The 17,675-nt window shown below is 39.8% G+C and overlaps 2 protein-coding genes across 2 annotated transcripts; one reads left to right on the forward strand and one right to left on the reverse strand.

Moving 5' to 3' along the window:
• Window positions 1-674: 674 nt before the first annotated feature.
• zgc:123217 (uncharacterized protein LOC641414 homolog) lies at window positions 675-5,415 on the reverse strand. Its single transcript, XM_034557888.1, has 6 exons — window positions 5,298-5,415; window positions 4,536-4,550; window positions 4,257-4,431; window positions 2,848-3,116; window positions 2,538-2,686; window positions 675-1,787 (listed from the first exon to the last, which is right to left on the reverse strand). The coding sequence occupies exons 1-6, from the start codon at window positions 5,350-5,352 to the stop codon at window positions 1,467-1,469; spliced, it is 984 nt and encodes a 327-aa protein (XP_034413779.1). The 5' UTR covers window positions 5,353-5,415; the 3' UTR covers window positions 675-1,466.
• A 6,023-nt stretch (window positions 5,416-11,438) lies between these two features.
• Window positions 11,439-17,608, forward strand: si:ch211-180a12.2. Its single transcript, XM_034559309.1, is given in 9 exon segments — window positions 11,439-11,490; window positions 13,278-13,604; window positions 13,731-14,024; window positions 14,180-14,485; window positions 14,787-14,897; window positions 15,414-15,575; window positions 16,417-16,647; window positions 16,832-17,149; window positions 17,229-17,608. Coding segments are annotated over 9 exon segments (2,181 nt in total).
• Window positions 17,609-17,675: the final 67 nt, after the last annotated feature.

Below are 17,675 nucleotides of genomic sequence, written 5' to 3' on the forward strand. Positions count from 1 at the left end.
GGCTTTTAAACCTAATTACACCTAAATACACGTAAGTCTCATGTTGCACCTTTGTCATAGAAATGGTCCAGAGTAAAGTAGTCCCATACCAGACACCTTCAGTTGTATTGTTTAACTGAAGAAAATATAACCACATTGTGATCTGATCCGCGTGCCAGCTTTTCAGTTCAATATATTGTATATATATGTATGAAAGTTTGGAAAAATATAAAGCTTAGCAAAATAGTTTCTATGTCTTGATTGTTTTGCCAAATTGGTCACATTGTTTGCTGTTTTTTAATTAAATTATTTGTTTTAGTAAAAAGAATTAAGGAAAATGTCTTTCCATCAAAGAGAATAATGCCATATATTGCCACACACGTGTTAGTATTGAGGTGGGAAACCATAGCAGACAGCTCTCGGCAAGCCCCCTGAGGCTGCACCCACCTGTCACTCAAAGCGGCCACGTCCTCAATTGTGCCTTCCTCTAAACCTTAGGGTGATTTAAACGGGTGAGTTGTATAAATATTAATTGTAGTTTATACTCGTACATGTCCGTAGTGTATACGAAATCTCTTGACATTACAGTTTGTTAAGAAACAAATATTTTATGGGACACGTCTTTTTTGTACATAACCACCTTTTTAGTGAAAAACAAACAAACATCTAAAATAAGGTCATTACAACGCATTCATTTCCTCTATTTTGCTGTGTCAGTTTGAGACTTTTTTTTGTTTAAACGTAGCTCTGCTCTGTGTCTGTCTCATGGCTGTAAAGAGCTGGGAGGTCATGTGTCTGTTTGACCTGGAGCAGCGTGAGGCCCACTCACACGTGTGCGCTCAGACAGCAACGGAGTCGAGCAGATTGGATGAAGCACTGGCCTCTAGTTTTTAATTATCTACCATGATTATGGAAATTCTCCAAACTTTTTGTGAGTGTTTATACTGTAGCTGTGCGCTGCATTATTCTCCGAGACGCCAGAGGGCGTAGCAACAAAATTAACTGTGTAGAGTCAAAAACACAACAAGTGTAGCCCAGAGATATACCCATATATGGCTACTTCATTGCCTTTCTACAACATATATGCACAAATGACGGTTTTAAAGACTAGCCACGTGATCGCGCGTGCCAAGTTACACAAATTCAGAGTTGCACGACCAAGAGGCGCTTGATAAGGCTATGGGGTAATTAATATTATTCACACAAAGTATAAAATGTAATTAACTTTAAGGCATCGAAATCGGTATAGAAAAACAAACTATACCCAGAAATAGTTCAGACTAAATCCATTAAATCTATACATTTTCTTTTGTTTAAGTCTTTTAATTTCATCCCGTTGTGACTGATAAAGAAAAGCATGTTTTATTATTTGTTTCAAGCCCCAAAAAGTTTCAACAGAGAAAAAACTAGAGTTCTACAGTGTGGTGACACTTTGACAACACAAACTCCACTGCAATCATTGTGATATTATACATATACGTTATCAATTATAAGACAAACATAACGTAACACAACAAAGGAAGAAATGTAAACATGTGTTCTGCAGGAACACTGCCACTATCAACAGTTGAAGTTCCGTTTGAGTCCCCACACACAAAGTTGTTGTCTTCATCAGTGCCATTGGAGGTGTATGTTACAAAGCCAACGTTTGCCCCAGCCACTTGCTCCATGATCCAAGTCTGGAATTGAGATACTCGGGCATAGACTTCAGGGAAACCAGCCAAGGCACAAGGTACTCCATAACTGGAAAGGCCGGACTGAATCCATCGCGAGTCTTGTTCGCATTGCAAAGGACCACCAGAGTCCCCCTAAAGAAGAGGCGACAAAGCAGTTAGTTGATACTAGGGATAGGTACCGGAACCTAAAATTGTCTGGTGCTAAATTATTAAACACCAGAGAATTATTAACCTCCAACATTATATGTTCTTTTATTGGTACTTTTTCAACATGTTGGTGTCGGTTAATTTGTTATCACACTGCAGCGTGTATTTCCTCTGCTCTCTGTTCCTCGAACTAACGTTACACACAAAGCGAACAGATCTGAAATGCAAAAGACTACTATACTTTATCAATACACCTGTTTAACACACCTAAACAAATGTAAGCGAAAGTGATGCCTATTTCGATATGCTCTGTCCACACTCTCATCCACCACTGCTATGTTTACACAAGCACAGCGCCATAGCTTGCTTCATTGCGAATTGTTAACAAACAAGCTAAAAGAAAAGCTATCTGTGTGTTGTTTAACTGTTTAGCTTAGTTTACCACATATCTTGAATTTGGCAAATTCTTGTAAACTTACCAGGAGGCAGTAATTCACATGAGCAGAGGGAGGAGGACAGGATAGTGACTGATGTCTGTGTTCTTCATACTTTATAAACTTCTCTCAGTAATACTATTTATTCTTTGACACTTTGACAGAAATGTAAGTCCAGAGATAGTATATTAACTGTGTGCATAGATTCCAAGAGTTTCTTTGAGAGTTTTAAGGAAGAAGAAAGATCATAAGTGGTCAGGAAAGTTATACTTAAAATCATACAATGGCTTATTATTTTAACCTGGCATATTCCTTTGTTCTCTTGTCCCGCACACATCATTTCATCAGTGATGTTTGCCTGTCGAACTGGGCTGTAGTTGCAAGTGCACTGCTTTGGTCCAATGATGGGAATCTGAACTTCCTGCAGTGAGTCAAAGGCTGTATCAGGCTCTGTGGGAGAAAGAGTATGAAATCAGAGCATACAGTGCCTTTCACACAGTTGTAAGAATATTTTTATTCTTTGCTGGTTTTCTCGTCAAACAACTTGCTTACATGTTGATGTTTAGCAGATTTACTATCTTAGGTTATCATGTTAGCATGCCAATATTCACCTTCATGTCCACGTTTGCCCCAACCAGTGGCCCAGCAGAGGGTGGAGTTGTGAAACTGGCTGGAGTTACTTGCCAGACAGACAGGTCTGATGTAGTCAGTGAATACAACAGGGCTTTGGAGCTTCATAAGGGCAATGTCGTTGTTGTACAAGGTGTTGTTGTAGTCAGGGTGGACGATGATCTGGGACAAGGTGCGGCTTACCTCGTGAATGTTAGGGCCAGACTGAGTCTTTCTTCCAAGGTAGAGAATCCATGAACTTGTCGAGTTTCTGGATTAAATAACAAATCAATGAATATTAATCATTGAGTTTCACAGTTTGCAATAGGTTTGATCAGCACTAGACGGTGTATCAGTAAATGTCAGTTCCTCAATCGAGCAAAAGCAGGCAACTGTAGGGAAAGCAAAAGTCTGACCCGGCTGACTGAAGAATGAAAAGAATCAGACTCAACATTAAAAAAAACAACAGATGACCTTGGGACTGTTTCAGAAAGCAGGTTAAACAAACTCTTGGTTGATGAACTCTGAGATTAAAAACGTGGTTTTTGCACAGCTGATCAGAGTATTTTGAACTATGAATCACCATAGTAACGGGTGAATAAAAGACAGGGCCTCTACTTTAACTCGGTAGACGTAGAGATATTAATGCTTGTATATTTGGACTGTGGACCATTTTCTTGAGTATGGCGGAAAGTGTCAACAATGTTAGTCAGTGTTGTCCATTTATTCATTGTTTACCAGATGTACATTTCCTTAATGGATAGAGTGGTAGAATATGACAATACAATAGACCATTGCCTATATTACATTTAAAATATATGTTTTAAGATCTGATGAGGACAAAACAGAGGAGCCAGCATCCTGGAACCAGGCACCAGGATGAAGTGACTGACTGAATGTAAAATATTGTGAATGGGGCCATTTTTTTCAAGACAAAAAATGTAATGATTCAACCATGCAACAGCCTCAGAAATGCTAGATAACAACAACAGTTTTAAGCTACTGTTTTAAAATCAAAGACTACTCACATAAGTTCTTGTGAGTATTCTTTGTATATAATCCTGTAGCACTATCAGAGGACTCAAAATATGTGTGGCTGTCCCCTTTTCACACAGACACCGGCTAGGCTCAGTAATGGAACAACTCGTTACCCCCAATCCACCTGCGTACCTTTCATAAGAGGTAAAATAACAATAATAATATGTGCAGCCTATTTAAAAAACTCACTTTCAAACATCCTTCTGCAGCCCAATCCTGCTCCCTCAGAAATGTTATGGTTTTGATAGCTTTTGAAAAATAATTACCAAAGCCAAATTTATGTTAAGACTATTTAAAAATGGACGGCTACTCAAACTCAAAAGCTTTATAGATATCTAAAAATAACAATGCCTGTGCGGTGCGTTGTTCTTACATTATGATGCAGTGGGCTGCTGTGAGTACCCACTGGTCAGTGATCAGGCTCCCCCCGCAGACGTGAAAGTGAGGCCGATTCAAAGAGACGTGCACGCTGACCTGCCAGGGCCATGACCCAGCTGAAGCATTGTCTCCACCCACTATCCTTGTTTTCAGAGGTGCCACTCCACAATCTGAAAGAGCATGTAGACAACAATAAAGTGAGGCAGATTCATGAGTGACGTTCATCGTTGTTACAATGCAACTCTGATAATAAATGAAATGTGACTGTACTTACCCTGAGCCTTCGACCCTGTAGGAAAGAGAGATGAGTATTAATATTGTAGAAGAAATGAGTAACTATACAGACACAAGGTGGCACTACAGCTCCGGCTGCTTGTGAGGTGTGTAGGAACCAAACTTGCACGGACCGCCATGACTGAAGGAGCGCTTTAACTTATTCCTCCATAATTTGTTATCAAAATTGTGTCACGTTGAGCCCACGATTTCATGTGAACTTTGCACCTTAAAGTCACATTTGTGGGCCATCTTCCCATAAACAGCTCATTTTGAGGCTGCCATCTCTGGTCATTTCCAGCTCATCAGCTCAGCCCTTTTGACCTGAGCCTGACCAGGGTTAGCGTTACGGTCGGACATGAGCCACTGCGTAGTGGGCTCTGGCTATCGGGTCGTCTCCATGACATGACCCGGGAAGGACTCGGCCAGACATTCTAGACCGAGATTGTCTTTCGGTTTTATTGAATGCATTCACTTTGAAGAATTCAGTTATTTTTCTGTATTATTGTTTTATGCATGTTTTGTTTTTTATATCCGAATACCCAAATTGAAACAGAATACATACACCCAGGCAAAGAACCCATCAGTTGAATATTCAAGTCCATATTTAAAGGTATTTTTAACAGTCAGGAGTATAAAATCCAGCACAACATATAAATCCTTAAAAATTACCATAAAGTCAAAACAACAAAAACTAAACATAAACTTTAAAAGAGGTTTCAAAAGAGGTCTAAAATAAATAATAAATCAGTGTAAAGCTCACCTTGTCCGGCAAGGACTGCACATATCAGGAGTATCCCCACAATCAAGGCTGCCATGCTGTAACAAACTGTTTGCCTTCAGTAAGCGCAAAGTCTTTCTGATTGAGTGTTTGTCTTCTTCATCTATACACATACACAAAATGTGCATGAACACTCCCTGCTCAAACCTGTTTTTCTTTCTTTCTTTTCCCTCAGACTTACAGCGTCTGACTGGCTGGTTGAGTGATAAGATCCTGTTCCTTACTCGCTTTTACAAAGAGATTCATTTTCACATTTATTATGGGCTCATAACGAAAATACCCAGGAAGATACATTTAAACAGACAGACAGAGAGCGAGACAGACAGAGAGACAGACAACAGACATGAGAGAGCGAGAGAGAGAGAAAGACAACAGACATGAGAGAGAGAGATAGACAGACAGATAGACAGACAGACAGACAGGACTGCTTTGCTTTGGAATAGATACAGCGAGACTATTGTTTGTCCATTTTAACAGCTGAAATACCCCCTTTGAGCATATGTCAGTAAGGTCTATTACTAACTGTATTGCTTATTCCTTTGTTGGCAAAGATTTTAGAGAGTCATCCACATAAAAGTTGTTGTTGTTGGTATCGGTCACTTCCACTTTGAAGTCATCCTTATGGTCCACTGCAGTCTTCTTTAAAGTGTATTGGCACAGCTCGTTGATGAAACTGCTCCAAAGATGTGTACCCTCATCCTGTGCTCTATTGGATTCTGTGACATGTCTCCCATGGGCCACCATAGTTAATGAAGAAAATCCATGTGCTTTTCTTGGTACATAGCCTGGACGTCGGTCATCAGAGCGACATTCTGCTGCCTAAACCTTGTCAAGACACCAAAGAGAGAGTTGGTAATGTCAGGACCTTGTAGAAGGTTCCTTTAAACCCTGCTTCTTCTACCTCGCAAGCTGCAGACCTCCATCTTTTCTGCAACTTATTTGGCCACTTCATTATGACATGCCTCATATTTTATGGAATGTTCATCTCCATGTATTTTATTTCTGTCATAGCGTTGCAGCACTCTCTTAGAAACAGCGCAAAGTCCTGCAGTGTCTGAACATCATCGGTCTTAACAGGCCATCCAAATGCTTTATACATATATAAGATAAGATAAGATAAGATAAGATAATCCTTTATTAGTCCCTCAGTGGGGAAATTACAGGATTACAGCAGCATTGCTCACAGTAATAAGTAAAACAAGTAGTATAATAACAGAAATAAGATAAAAGAGTAAAAAAAAAAAAACAAGTGGAATATTATATATACAGACGGAGTAGAAATAGAATAAAGTGGATAAAGTGTATAAAATAAATTAAAGAAATTAAAAAGTACTTAAACGTATTAGTATTGCACAACTGGGCTAAAGTGCTGTTCAGTGCGAAGTCCAAAGTGTTCAAGTGTTTGTGGCCTACTGGGAGCTCAGCTTGTTGTATATATATATATATATATATATATATATATATATATATATATATATATATATATATATATATATATATGCTGTTGCTATTTGGGGTTCATTGCCAAAGTGTTCTTTCTTGTTGTGGTGTCATATGTAGGCCGCTTCGTACCAGCTCTCTAGGCTGCACCCTGGTGTATTGCTCAAGAAAATACACACAATCTTGATAACTGCTGCTTCTTTCTTCAATACAATGTTCAAAAGTTCTAATGAAGGAAATCTACTTCAATGGATCACCGTCAAATATGATTATGTCTCTTTGAACACTTAAAACTAAAACAAATGCTGCCCCGCCCCGTCAGTGACCTTTATTTTAATGGAATCGAAACTGAAAGGTGAAGGTTTCCAGAGAGGAAGTCTAGTCAACAATATCTGTTTATTTAGTTAGTGCTTAAAATATAGTCAGCCATTTTGGTTGTTCTAGTTGTTTACTTCCTTTTTGCAGAGGTGGAAAGTAACTTCTTAAATTAAGGGTATAAAGATTGGAAACAGGGAGAGAGCTTGGTTCTGAACCTGGCCAAGACCAGAGAGATGGTGGTGGACTTTAGAAGGAAGACGACGGCCGCTGAGAGTTCTGGGAGAGGATGTGGACATGGTGGAGGAGTACACGTTCCTGGGTGTCTCCATCGACAGCAGACTGAACTGGAAGGGCAACATCAACACTGTGTACAAGAAGGGGATGAGTCAACTTCTACATAGTCTGCTGTGGGAGCAGCATTGGAGCCGGAGACACCACCTAACTCACTAAACTGGGGAGGAAGGCCGGCTCCATCTTTGGCTGCAAACTGGACAATCCGGAACAGGTGGCTCCGAGAGGAAGACACTGAAGAAACTATTGTCCATATTGGATAACTCGGACCACCCTCTCCACCATACTGCAGGGACAGGGAAGCACTTTCTCCAACAGACTGCATCAGCTCCTCTGGCACAAGGACAGATACAGGAGAACATTCCTGCCAACTGCAATTTGACTTTATAATAAATCACCTCTGAAATTGAAAATTGAAATTGAACAACATCAATAAACCTTGCATCAATGTCACTGTACATACCTTATATAGATTGTATACACCTTACACCTTGCATTTTTTCATTTTCTTTATTAATTTAATTTTCCTACATGTATTTTATTGTATTGTATGTATTGTGCATTGTTTCATACTTAATATGCATATTTTATGTTTACACTGTAACCTTGTTTTAGTTAGTTTTAGTTAACCCAACTAACTTACATTTAAGTTAACATAGATTTCACAGGATACAGAATTAGCTGGCTAGCTATTGCGGTAACAAAGCTCACATTACCGCTAGCTCTTGAACAGTAAATGTCTTACCTGTATCTTTGGATCAATGTCTCTCCTTATTTTCAAAACCTACTAGTAACAGATTTCAGGATTGACAGGGAAAATAGTGGAAGGTCTTCTTGGCTGTAGTAATTGGGGCTGAAGTATCCAAACATGTTTCAAAATGAAAGGTCTTTGTCAGTGCCACTGGAGGTGAATGTCACAAAGCTAACTTTTACCCCAGCCACTTGATCCATAACCTCTGGCTTGATCCAGATACCAGGGAAACCAGTCCAGGCACAAGGTATTCCAAAACTGCTGGTAACAAAAACAAAAACATTTTAATAAATGATGATGTTGCGGAAATTTCTAAAGATAAAATAAGAGCAGAGATAGTATTTTAACTGTGTGCATAGAGTTAAATAGTTTCTTTGAGAGTGTTATGGAAGAAGATCAGTAAAGCTACTTAAAATCATTCAACAATGGATTATTATTTTAACCTGTTGTCTTCCTTTGTTCTTTTGTCCCGCACAAATATTTTCATCAGTGTTTTTACATCTGGTATTGGTCTGTAGTTGAAACTGCACTACTTTTCTCCAATGACGGGAATCTGAACTAGTAGATTCCATGCAAATCAATGCACAGACGTGAATGGTTGCAAATAAAGCAAATTATTGGTGGGCAGCACAAATGGCGCTGCGCGAATGACGCAAAATATTTCAACTACGCCCGTTATCACTAACGTCCTGCCGTTGGTGAATCAAACTGGCTGCTGCTACTCTAGAAGCACTGGAAGCGGTAATTATTCAGACGTAGTTGATGAAATTCACGAGCTGTGTGTGCCTACGGGTGATGTTATGAACCCAAACACAAGGGCGTTTGATGTTCCGACGTTTGTGGGATTTCCGCAAAAAGTATAAAGCAGAAATAGTGGTTATTTCTTCCACGGTGGATGGCGGAAATGATAATATTCGCAACACTTTTGGTGTGAACGCAGCATAAGGCTGCACTGGGCACAGCAGTGCTGTGAGCAGTATGCTAACATGCTCACAATGTCCATGCTAACGTGTTGATGTTCAGCATATTTAGCAGGAAATAATTTATTTGGCTGCAAAATATACACATATATATACATATATGTGTATATATATATATATATATACACATATATACATATATATACACAAATAAATACATACAAATCCACAAACAGATAGAAGAATCCAAATAGAAATGCAGAAATGTATTTGTGGTTTTTCTTTTACATTTATATAAATCGTAATTTATTTATGTGTGCATTGGAAAGGTATTTGTGGATTGTTCTGCGTGCATTTCTGAGTGGAACTTATTTGTAAATCCTTTTGTGTGCATTTGTAAATCAAACATATTTGTAAATTGTTCTGTGCACATTTGTAAATCTTTGTGTTTGCATTTGCAATTATTGAGACTGATCTGACCCCATACGATAGTTCCTGTCTGTTGCATCCCTATGAGAGGACGATCTTGCATCCTACAAAGGTTGTTAAACGCAATCCAGACGCTGAGCTTAGGCTACAATTGGTTAGTTTTCAGGCAGCATGCATATACCTTTTCAATGACACAGTATGCTATTCACTAATCCCTACAAGAAGGTAGGCTTCCCTTACAGTTTGCTAGCTTTTCCACTTCTGGTCTGTGGAACAAAAACTACTTCCGGTTCTTCAAAATAAGATGGTTTCAAAATAATAAAAAATATTCCGGCCGGAAACAGCTATTTTTACGATCTCGAAGGAAAACCTCCGTCCCATAATCAATACATATCATTCATACTTGAGTCATCCTATAGTTATAATACCCATAACACGTGTTATAACCAGCATACAGTTACAATAATAAAATCATACTTATACAGTGACTTTCTCCTATGTTTTCCCAATACATTCTTCAGAATATTCTTCAGAATATCCCTTATTAATTATCATATCTTTCTTATGTATTAATTTAAAACATAGTCTTTCTCATTTACATGTGCAAGTATATATAAAAACCATTACAACTCCACATTACACATTTTATTTTGAAAATCAGATCACTCATTTTGGCCACAAAATCAACAATATATACAAAAAGGGCTCATCAGTCTTTCAGACTAAATGCCGGTCTTTCAAGAAAACGAAACACTTCAATGCTTTCATTTCAAGGACAACACTGTGACCAAGTTCACAATCACCATGTGTACATTTCAAAATGTCCAGAACATTCTTATCTAATCACATTATTTAAATCATATACATATTTCTGACTATCAAACACAAAATCGAGCAGCTTTTGTATGCAGATAAATTACTACATGGTTTACATTACCTCAAGAAAAACATGAATATATGCATGATTACACATGTTGATTTAAAGCCAAACGATCATGAAAAAATCGGCACAACTATAGTTGAGTTATTTCACTCCTTCCATCAGCAGGTGTGTCCTCTGTCAAACCCGCGTTGCCCTCCTCTTCTATGACCCTCTTGAAGTGCACTCAATCTTTCGAGCTGATGAAAGGAATGAGAGTGTCAGAAAAAGAAAGAAGAGAAAATGTGATTAATCAGTGCACAAAGAACCAAACACAAACAGGGAAAGGGAACACGTCAATCACCTCTTTCAAACACCCAAAAGTTTCACCTTTGTTTCTACCCAAAGCAAAGTAAAGCAGAGAGAGAACAAGAGAAAGGTACACAGATAACAAAATAAGAAATCTCCAAATAAGAAATTGAGTGTCTGTTAATACCAATTAAAGGGCAAAGTCAAACAATTTAAAGAGCAATTCAAGTTAATGAACATTCAGAGGAGGATGAAATAAACATCAAGTACTTGTTGTGTATAAAAAGTTACCTCAATCAAAAGCAGGGATCATAGCAGGAGCTGACTACAAAGATAGACGACCTGTACAGGGGGGGGAGAAAAGAGACATTATCCTATTGTTATCCTTTTTTTCCTCCAAATTCAACAGCACACTAACTTTTCTACAGATAGGGTGGAGTTTTAGTCTTGCCTGAGTGTTTGCCCACATAAGCTCAGTGGGATCACCCTCTCCGTTTGTTCATGGCAACACTACGCCAATGTAAAGTAGGCCCAAAATCTTGGCCAGAGGCCCGTCTGAATTTTAAGCAACCTATTTGCCCACTTGTGTGTCCCTGCACATCTCCCTCCTTCTCCTCGCTCGGTCAGACCTCTCACTTATTTAGGAGGACACACACATATCAAGGGCCTCCTTTCACTGAGGCCCTGGGACAATATTTCTTATTTCCCATCTGGCAGGACAAACCCGCCCCCTGACGCCTCATAGCTCTATATAAGACAACAAAAGGGCCAGATGATAAGAACTTGGTCTCAAGACAAGCCTGGCCATGCGGTGTAAAGTCCTCGTCTATGTCGTCCTCCTGACTCTCATAAAGCATGGTGAGTAGTGTGTCATTACACTCACAGGCCGGCTACAAAGGCTGCATTGTTGTTTCTTCACAGAATGAGCTGACCAGGTGAAATTAGAAATATTGATACTGAGCTGAAGGATTGGAACAGGGGTGTTTAACAGTTCCCAATGCAAAGCATTAGTTTCTGTAGATCTTATAGTGGTTCACTAGGTGGGAGTAAAAGTAAGTGTAAAAGTACAGATGTTGCTCATATTCAGACGTGTCAATGTCAACGTGTACTTGACCTTTATTTTGCTTTGACTCATGGTAAACTAGTGCAAGTATCTGAGCTTTATGTATACAGTGTAAGGTCTGAGCAACATGCATAAAGTAAATAGGACTGTGTTATGCTATTGGATTTACAAGACAACCACGTTAATGTAATTCAATGGTGTGATGTCAGTGCCATCACAGTGATAGAGGATTTTATGTTGTCCAGCCCCACAGTCCAAAAACTCACATGCACTGAAATATTGCAAAAACAAAGTAATTATTTAGAAGTGAAATCATTGTTTACATAGAAGTTGGCACACTTCTCTGTGTACCTTGTTATCATGTCTAATTGAATTGGGATATGATCATTACCATGGTTACAACCAGTGACAGGTAAATTATCATTGTCTGACATTCAGTATTTCTTCCAAATTGACATAATATAGACTCAAGTGCTCTGATTTGATCTAAATGTTTTAATGAATCACTTTAGTTAAATTAGCTGTTGATCGATTCGGACCACAGGGTGAACAAGTGTTGCTTCGTTGGTGGACTAGCATGATGTTTGCTGGTAAATGGTTAAGAATATTTGTTCTTATTAAATTCTCATTCTTGTCTTTCCTGTCAACCTGCTGTAGTCGGTCCATCTATTACACAAAAGGTGCACAATAAACACTTCACAGTGAAAAAAGCTTTTTCATTTCTAGACTCGATACCTGCCCACAAGTATTTATTATACTAGTTACTAATTAAGCTGATTGGTTGGCCAGATGGGACTCAAAGGCTTTATATTTACTCTGATTCAAGGAGGTATACCGAGTTTACTGATTCACGGTAAGGGATGTAAAGAAAGAATGTGAAGCGGAAAATTTAAGGAAACTCAAACCCCTGACAGGAAAGTACCTTATCAGAGCTTATTTGACATGTTAAAAAACAAACTTGATATATAGGTTAGTCTTTGCTCAGCCTGAGATATATATTTTTTGTTGCCGTATTTTTCTAACAGCAGATATTAAGAGATTGAATAAAAAGAATATCAGGCTTAAAGGGAGCCTTGTGGCTAATTACATTACAAAGTGGTACTGAGTTTACGTCTTTTGTGAGAAAGCACTGGAATGTTTCTTATCTGTTTAACTTTCAGTAATGTAAGCAGAAGCAGAGAAATGCCATAGAGTAAGCTAAAGGACTCATTAATGGTATTAACACATATCTATCCAAGTTTGCCCCCAGTAGCTACTGGTCACAGCAGACTGAATAAGACTGCAGAAGCAAAACTCTTGGGTTTATTTAACCAAATTGAGGTGGTTTTATTTCTTGTGGATTTAAATTTGAATTTGTAAGAGGATTATTGTGTCATTTCGCCTTTTAAAAGACAGCTTTGAAAGTTACACAATGTATAAGATATTTGTGTGACATGTTATCTTGACTCAGGTCATAAAATGTCTTGTCGATCATTAACCAAATATTATAAGCACATTTCACCAAACGGTCTCATTAGTAATCCCACCCCATCAATTAGCTTTTTATTTCCTCTTCCTCTAAACTCTCTTTCTCTGCTTACAGTGTCTCCAAGGGAAATTCAGGCCAACCCGAATACAAATGCAACCCTCCCCTGCAATGTGACGCTCCCTCTTTCTGTAAACGGGGACAAAATAGACAAGTCTCTCCTCAAAGTGCACTGGATAAGTAATGGCTCTGACATCGCCTCATTCAAAGAAGCAATGATGCAAATAAAGGAAGGCTTCAGTTGGGACAACAGTGATTTTGTCAACGGGGACTTTTCACTGACTGTCCTCAAAGCCGCTCTGGACCTGCAGGGGGTGTATGAATGCACAGTCAGCTCCAACTCCACAAGGCTGCACTCCAGCAACATTACATTTAGTATCCTCGGTAAGTCTTTAATCAGTTGTTGATGTTGGATTTGCACATGTAGGTTCACATTTGAACATAAAAGTAAGTTAAAAACTTTTATTTATCATGTCTTTTTCCATCAATTTCTTCTGTCTCCTCTTTTAGCTTCCCCCACTCTGTCAATCCCTCAGCAGTGGGTGGTGTTGGAAACAGAGAGCCAGCTTAAATGCCATGCAGATGGTTTCTACCCTCCTCCTGTCAATTTCTCCTGGACCCGAGATGGGCAGGTAATTCAACCTCCCTACTATGTTGAAGGTGAACAGACTTCTGATGGGTACTACGTGGCTGTGGGCAACCTGACCTTCTACCCTTCCCGCGAGGACCAGAATGTGACCTTTGGCTGCAAAGTGTCCCACAAAGGCAGCAATCAAAACCTGTTTTTCCAACTCAACATCACATGTGAGCGACACAAAGACGTTGCATGACTTTAAACACAATCAGGTAGAACCAGAATAGATATATATACAAACTGTGGGAACTTTTAGATTGGATTAAGCCGGATTAAGCCGGATGAAACCAACAATTGTCATGGTATTGTCTTTCATTCTCCTCAGACACTCCTTCTGTAAGACTTTCTGCATTGCCTTCGCGCTCCGGGAACACCCCTCTCACTCTTTACTGTGACGTGGAGAGTTTCTACCCGGAAGAAGTATCTGTGTCCTGGCTTCAAAACAGCACAGTCCTCCCTGAGCCCCCCGCCACTGAGCAGAACCCAGATGGGACCTACAGAACCAGACACTATTATACTTTGAGCCCTGAGCAGAGGGAGCAAGGTGGGAAGGTGGAGTGTGCAGTAAACCAACCTGGGGTAGTGCACCCAGTCAGTGGCTCAGCGTACCTAAATAAACTGGATCCCCAAGGTATATGTTTGACGAGACAATATTTCCTAAGAGCTGACACAGGGTACAATTCACACAGTTTTTAGACATGCAAATGTTTTTGCATTTTCAATATTGTTTTTCTTTGATTAATGGTTTGATGGGGAATCCGCTGAAATCAGATGCCAGAACCTAAAAATAAAAAAAGTCTGGGTGCCTTACAACAATAACACATTGTTGTGCTACGTGTGGAGGCAGCACAATCATTTGGAACTTGTTTGTCCTCTTCTTGATGCTTGCACACTGTACTCGTTTCAATTGTTCTCACTCTCTTCCCTCTCAGATGAGACTCCAGTGTTGACTAAATCAGCCAAAGCATCTGTTGCTATGATGAGTATTTCTATTGTGCTGGTCTTCCTGCTCTGCTTTGGCTTTTCTTGGAGGAGAAGGGATGGTGAGTCAGCGGGCAGTGGTACAACTACTGTGACCCTCAGCACAAGTTATGCCATAGTATTTGAAGGCTTTTTAGAGGCCCAGAGAGGAAAGATATATTTGAATTACATGTTTCAAGTGAAAGGAAAAAAACAGAATTTGGGTTAACAGAATTGTCTTGTAACCAGTCAAATGTATCTCTGGACTCCATGTGGGGTCTTGACCCTCGTATACCATAGGATCTACAGATATTTAAAACATAAGTGAATAAAGTTACTACAAAAAGGACAGATGACAAAGCTGTCCTTTAATAAAGTTTCACATCATCGTCACCTAACATCACAGTTAACTCTAAGCACACAGACACAAAAGGTTTTATGAGCATTTGATCCAGCCAATTATGCATTCTCTGGATTGAAATGCTGTTTGAAATGCTGTCTGAAATGCGGTCTGACCTTGTTATTATTGCACAACAGCTGCTCCTTTTCCCCTTTGGCTCACTGACTCGTTTATCTCCATTCTTTCTCCCCTCACTCAGAGAAACAGAAGTCTTTGAATGTGTCAGGAATCATCCTCCCACCACACGTGATTGTAGGTCAAAAGGGCAGAGTGACAGTGAGCATTGAGGGCAGGATGGTAGACCGAGTCCAGACGGCATGGTTCCTTAATGACACCCCTATCTCTGACACTTCACTCACAGGTAGGAGATCTTGACACATCCACATAACCAGCTGTTGCTGGGGATCACAAAGTGTGTATATAATCACCGTCAGACTGTGGATAAAGTCATTTTTCACACAGTTCAACATGTTGGGAATGTGTCTTCTCGCTGTCTTTCCAGGAGTTAGATGACAAGATCGATATACCCCTCACATGTCTGTTTGATAAATACATGTTTTAATATATGTGTTTAATCAGTGCAACAACCAAAGAAGGAAAACACCACGTTGAGGTTTAATGTGGGAGTTATGTGCCCAAGTATATTTTGGCCGGGCATAGTGTCTTCCTGGAGGCTTGTCTTCAGGGTTGTCAAACAACCAGCAAATACATAGTTTGACACGGTTTGTGTACAGATGAAACAAATAGATAAAAAAACAGTTTAATTAATAATCTTCAGAAGTCCTGGTCGGTGGAGTTTGTTACCTTTGGAGGGAGCAAGGCTTGTCGTTTTCCCGTTTCCAGTCTTTATGCTAAGCTAAGCTAACTGGCTGCTGTCCAACTGTTCGTTTGAAGCCACTTATGGGGTAATAAAAAGGGAGAAACAGGATGCTAATGAGTTTATAAATAGATGAAACTGAAAATGAAATGTTTGGATTGATGTCGAAATAATATATTAAAGTGAATTATGCCAATAGTATGCACATGTATTATATTTGTATTGCAACTACCCCTAAAGCATACCATGTTTTCTCTTTTACACTTAATTCTGCTAACAATTTACAACCTTACACTCATAGGAACCTCCAAAGCTAACTTTAACTGCCTCTATAACCCCCTAACCACCATCCATCTGCCCTACGGTCTAACTCTCACCTCCCCAGCGTCAGAGAAAGGCCCTCTGCTGCAGACTAGAGGCGACATGGGTTACTACAAGCTGCACACTCAGGGCCCACTGCACTCCTCTGGAAGTGGCATTCAACAGCTGATTTCCTCGCTCACCTTCATTCCCCGGATTTCAAAACACAAGGCGGCTGTGTTTAAGTGCCAGGTATCCTACATGGGCAAAGATAAGATTGTGGTGGAGAGGGTGTCAGAGAAGTTCACAATCCTGTGTAAGAAAAGATTTTCACTTATCCACTTTGCCTCGGCTTTTCTATGATTTCCACAATTTATGAAATGGACATTTTTTGTAAACTTTTTAAAACCTCTTTTAGCTGCACCAGAAGTATCAGAAATCCAGCTGGCAGAAATTCCAAGTAACCCTGGTAAGGCAATCAGTTTATTGTCCAGCTGTAGTTCAATACATTATGTAAACTATTGATCATGACAGGCTACATACATCCAATGTCTGTCTTCCAGATGTCATCAGCATGACTGTTCGAGCATCACATTTCCATCCGGATGTCATTACCTTCCGCTGGTTCTGCCAAGGGAGTGAGCTGAGCCCTGTGGCCTCCCAGGCCTCTTCCTCCCCACGACCCGATTCTGAAGGCTTCTTTTCAGCCTTCAGCCAGTGTAAACTGCCCCGAAGTGAACTGGAAAAGGGAGGCACTAAAGTGTGGGTCAGTGTCCACCACATCGCCCTGAAGCAGCCGGTCACCCGCGAGACCAGAGGTAAGAATAAGGGTGAAAAATGCAATTTAATATTTTATAAAACAAATTAATGCTTTAATTTCCACATTATCCCAAATAGGATTCATCAAAAGGCCGTGTGTGTCCGAAATCGTTGGCTTCGGTTCTGCACCAGGGCAGACTTTGTCCCTTGGATGTGAAATCACAGATTTCTACCCTCCGAACATAACAGTCACCTGGTTGAGGCTCAGAGAGGGGGAGCAAGATGACAGAGATGAGGAGGTGATAGCGGGAGGAGAGATGTGGGGCCCCGTACAGACTCATCCCAGACTCTACAGGGCAACCGCCACTCTGAAGAGAAAGGCAACAAATCAGGAGAAAAGGGAGAGAGGAGGAGGGATTATTTGTAGAGTGGAGCACTGTTCCCTACAGGAGCCTATTGAGAAACAGTGGAGAAGTGTTGACATTGGTATGAATCATTATAGACACAATAGCTTTTGAATGTTATCTTTATAATATATTCCTACAATATCTAAATTTATGGAAAAACACCGGCTTGTATTCGTTT

The sequence above is a fragment of the Cyclopterus lumpus genome, chromosome 19, assembly GCF_009769545.1.
Source record: "Cyclopterus lumpus isolate fCycLum1 chromosome 19, fCycLum1.pri, whole genome shotgun sequence".
NCBI classification, from domain to species: Eukaryota; Metazoa; Chordata; class Actinopteri; order Perciformes; family Cyclopteridae; genus Cyclopterus; species Cyclopterus lumpus.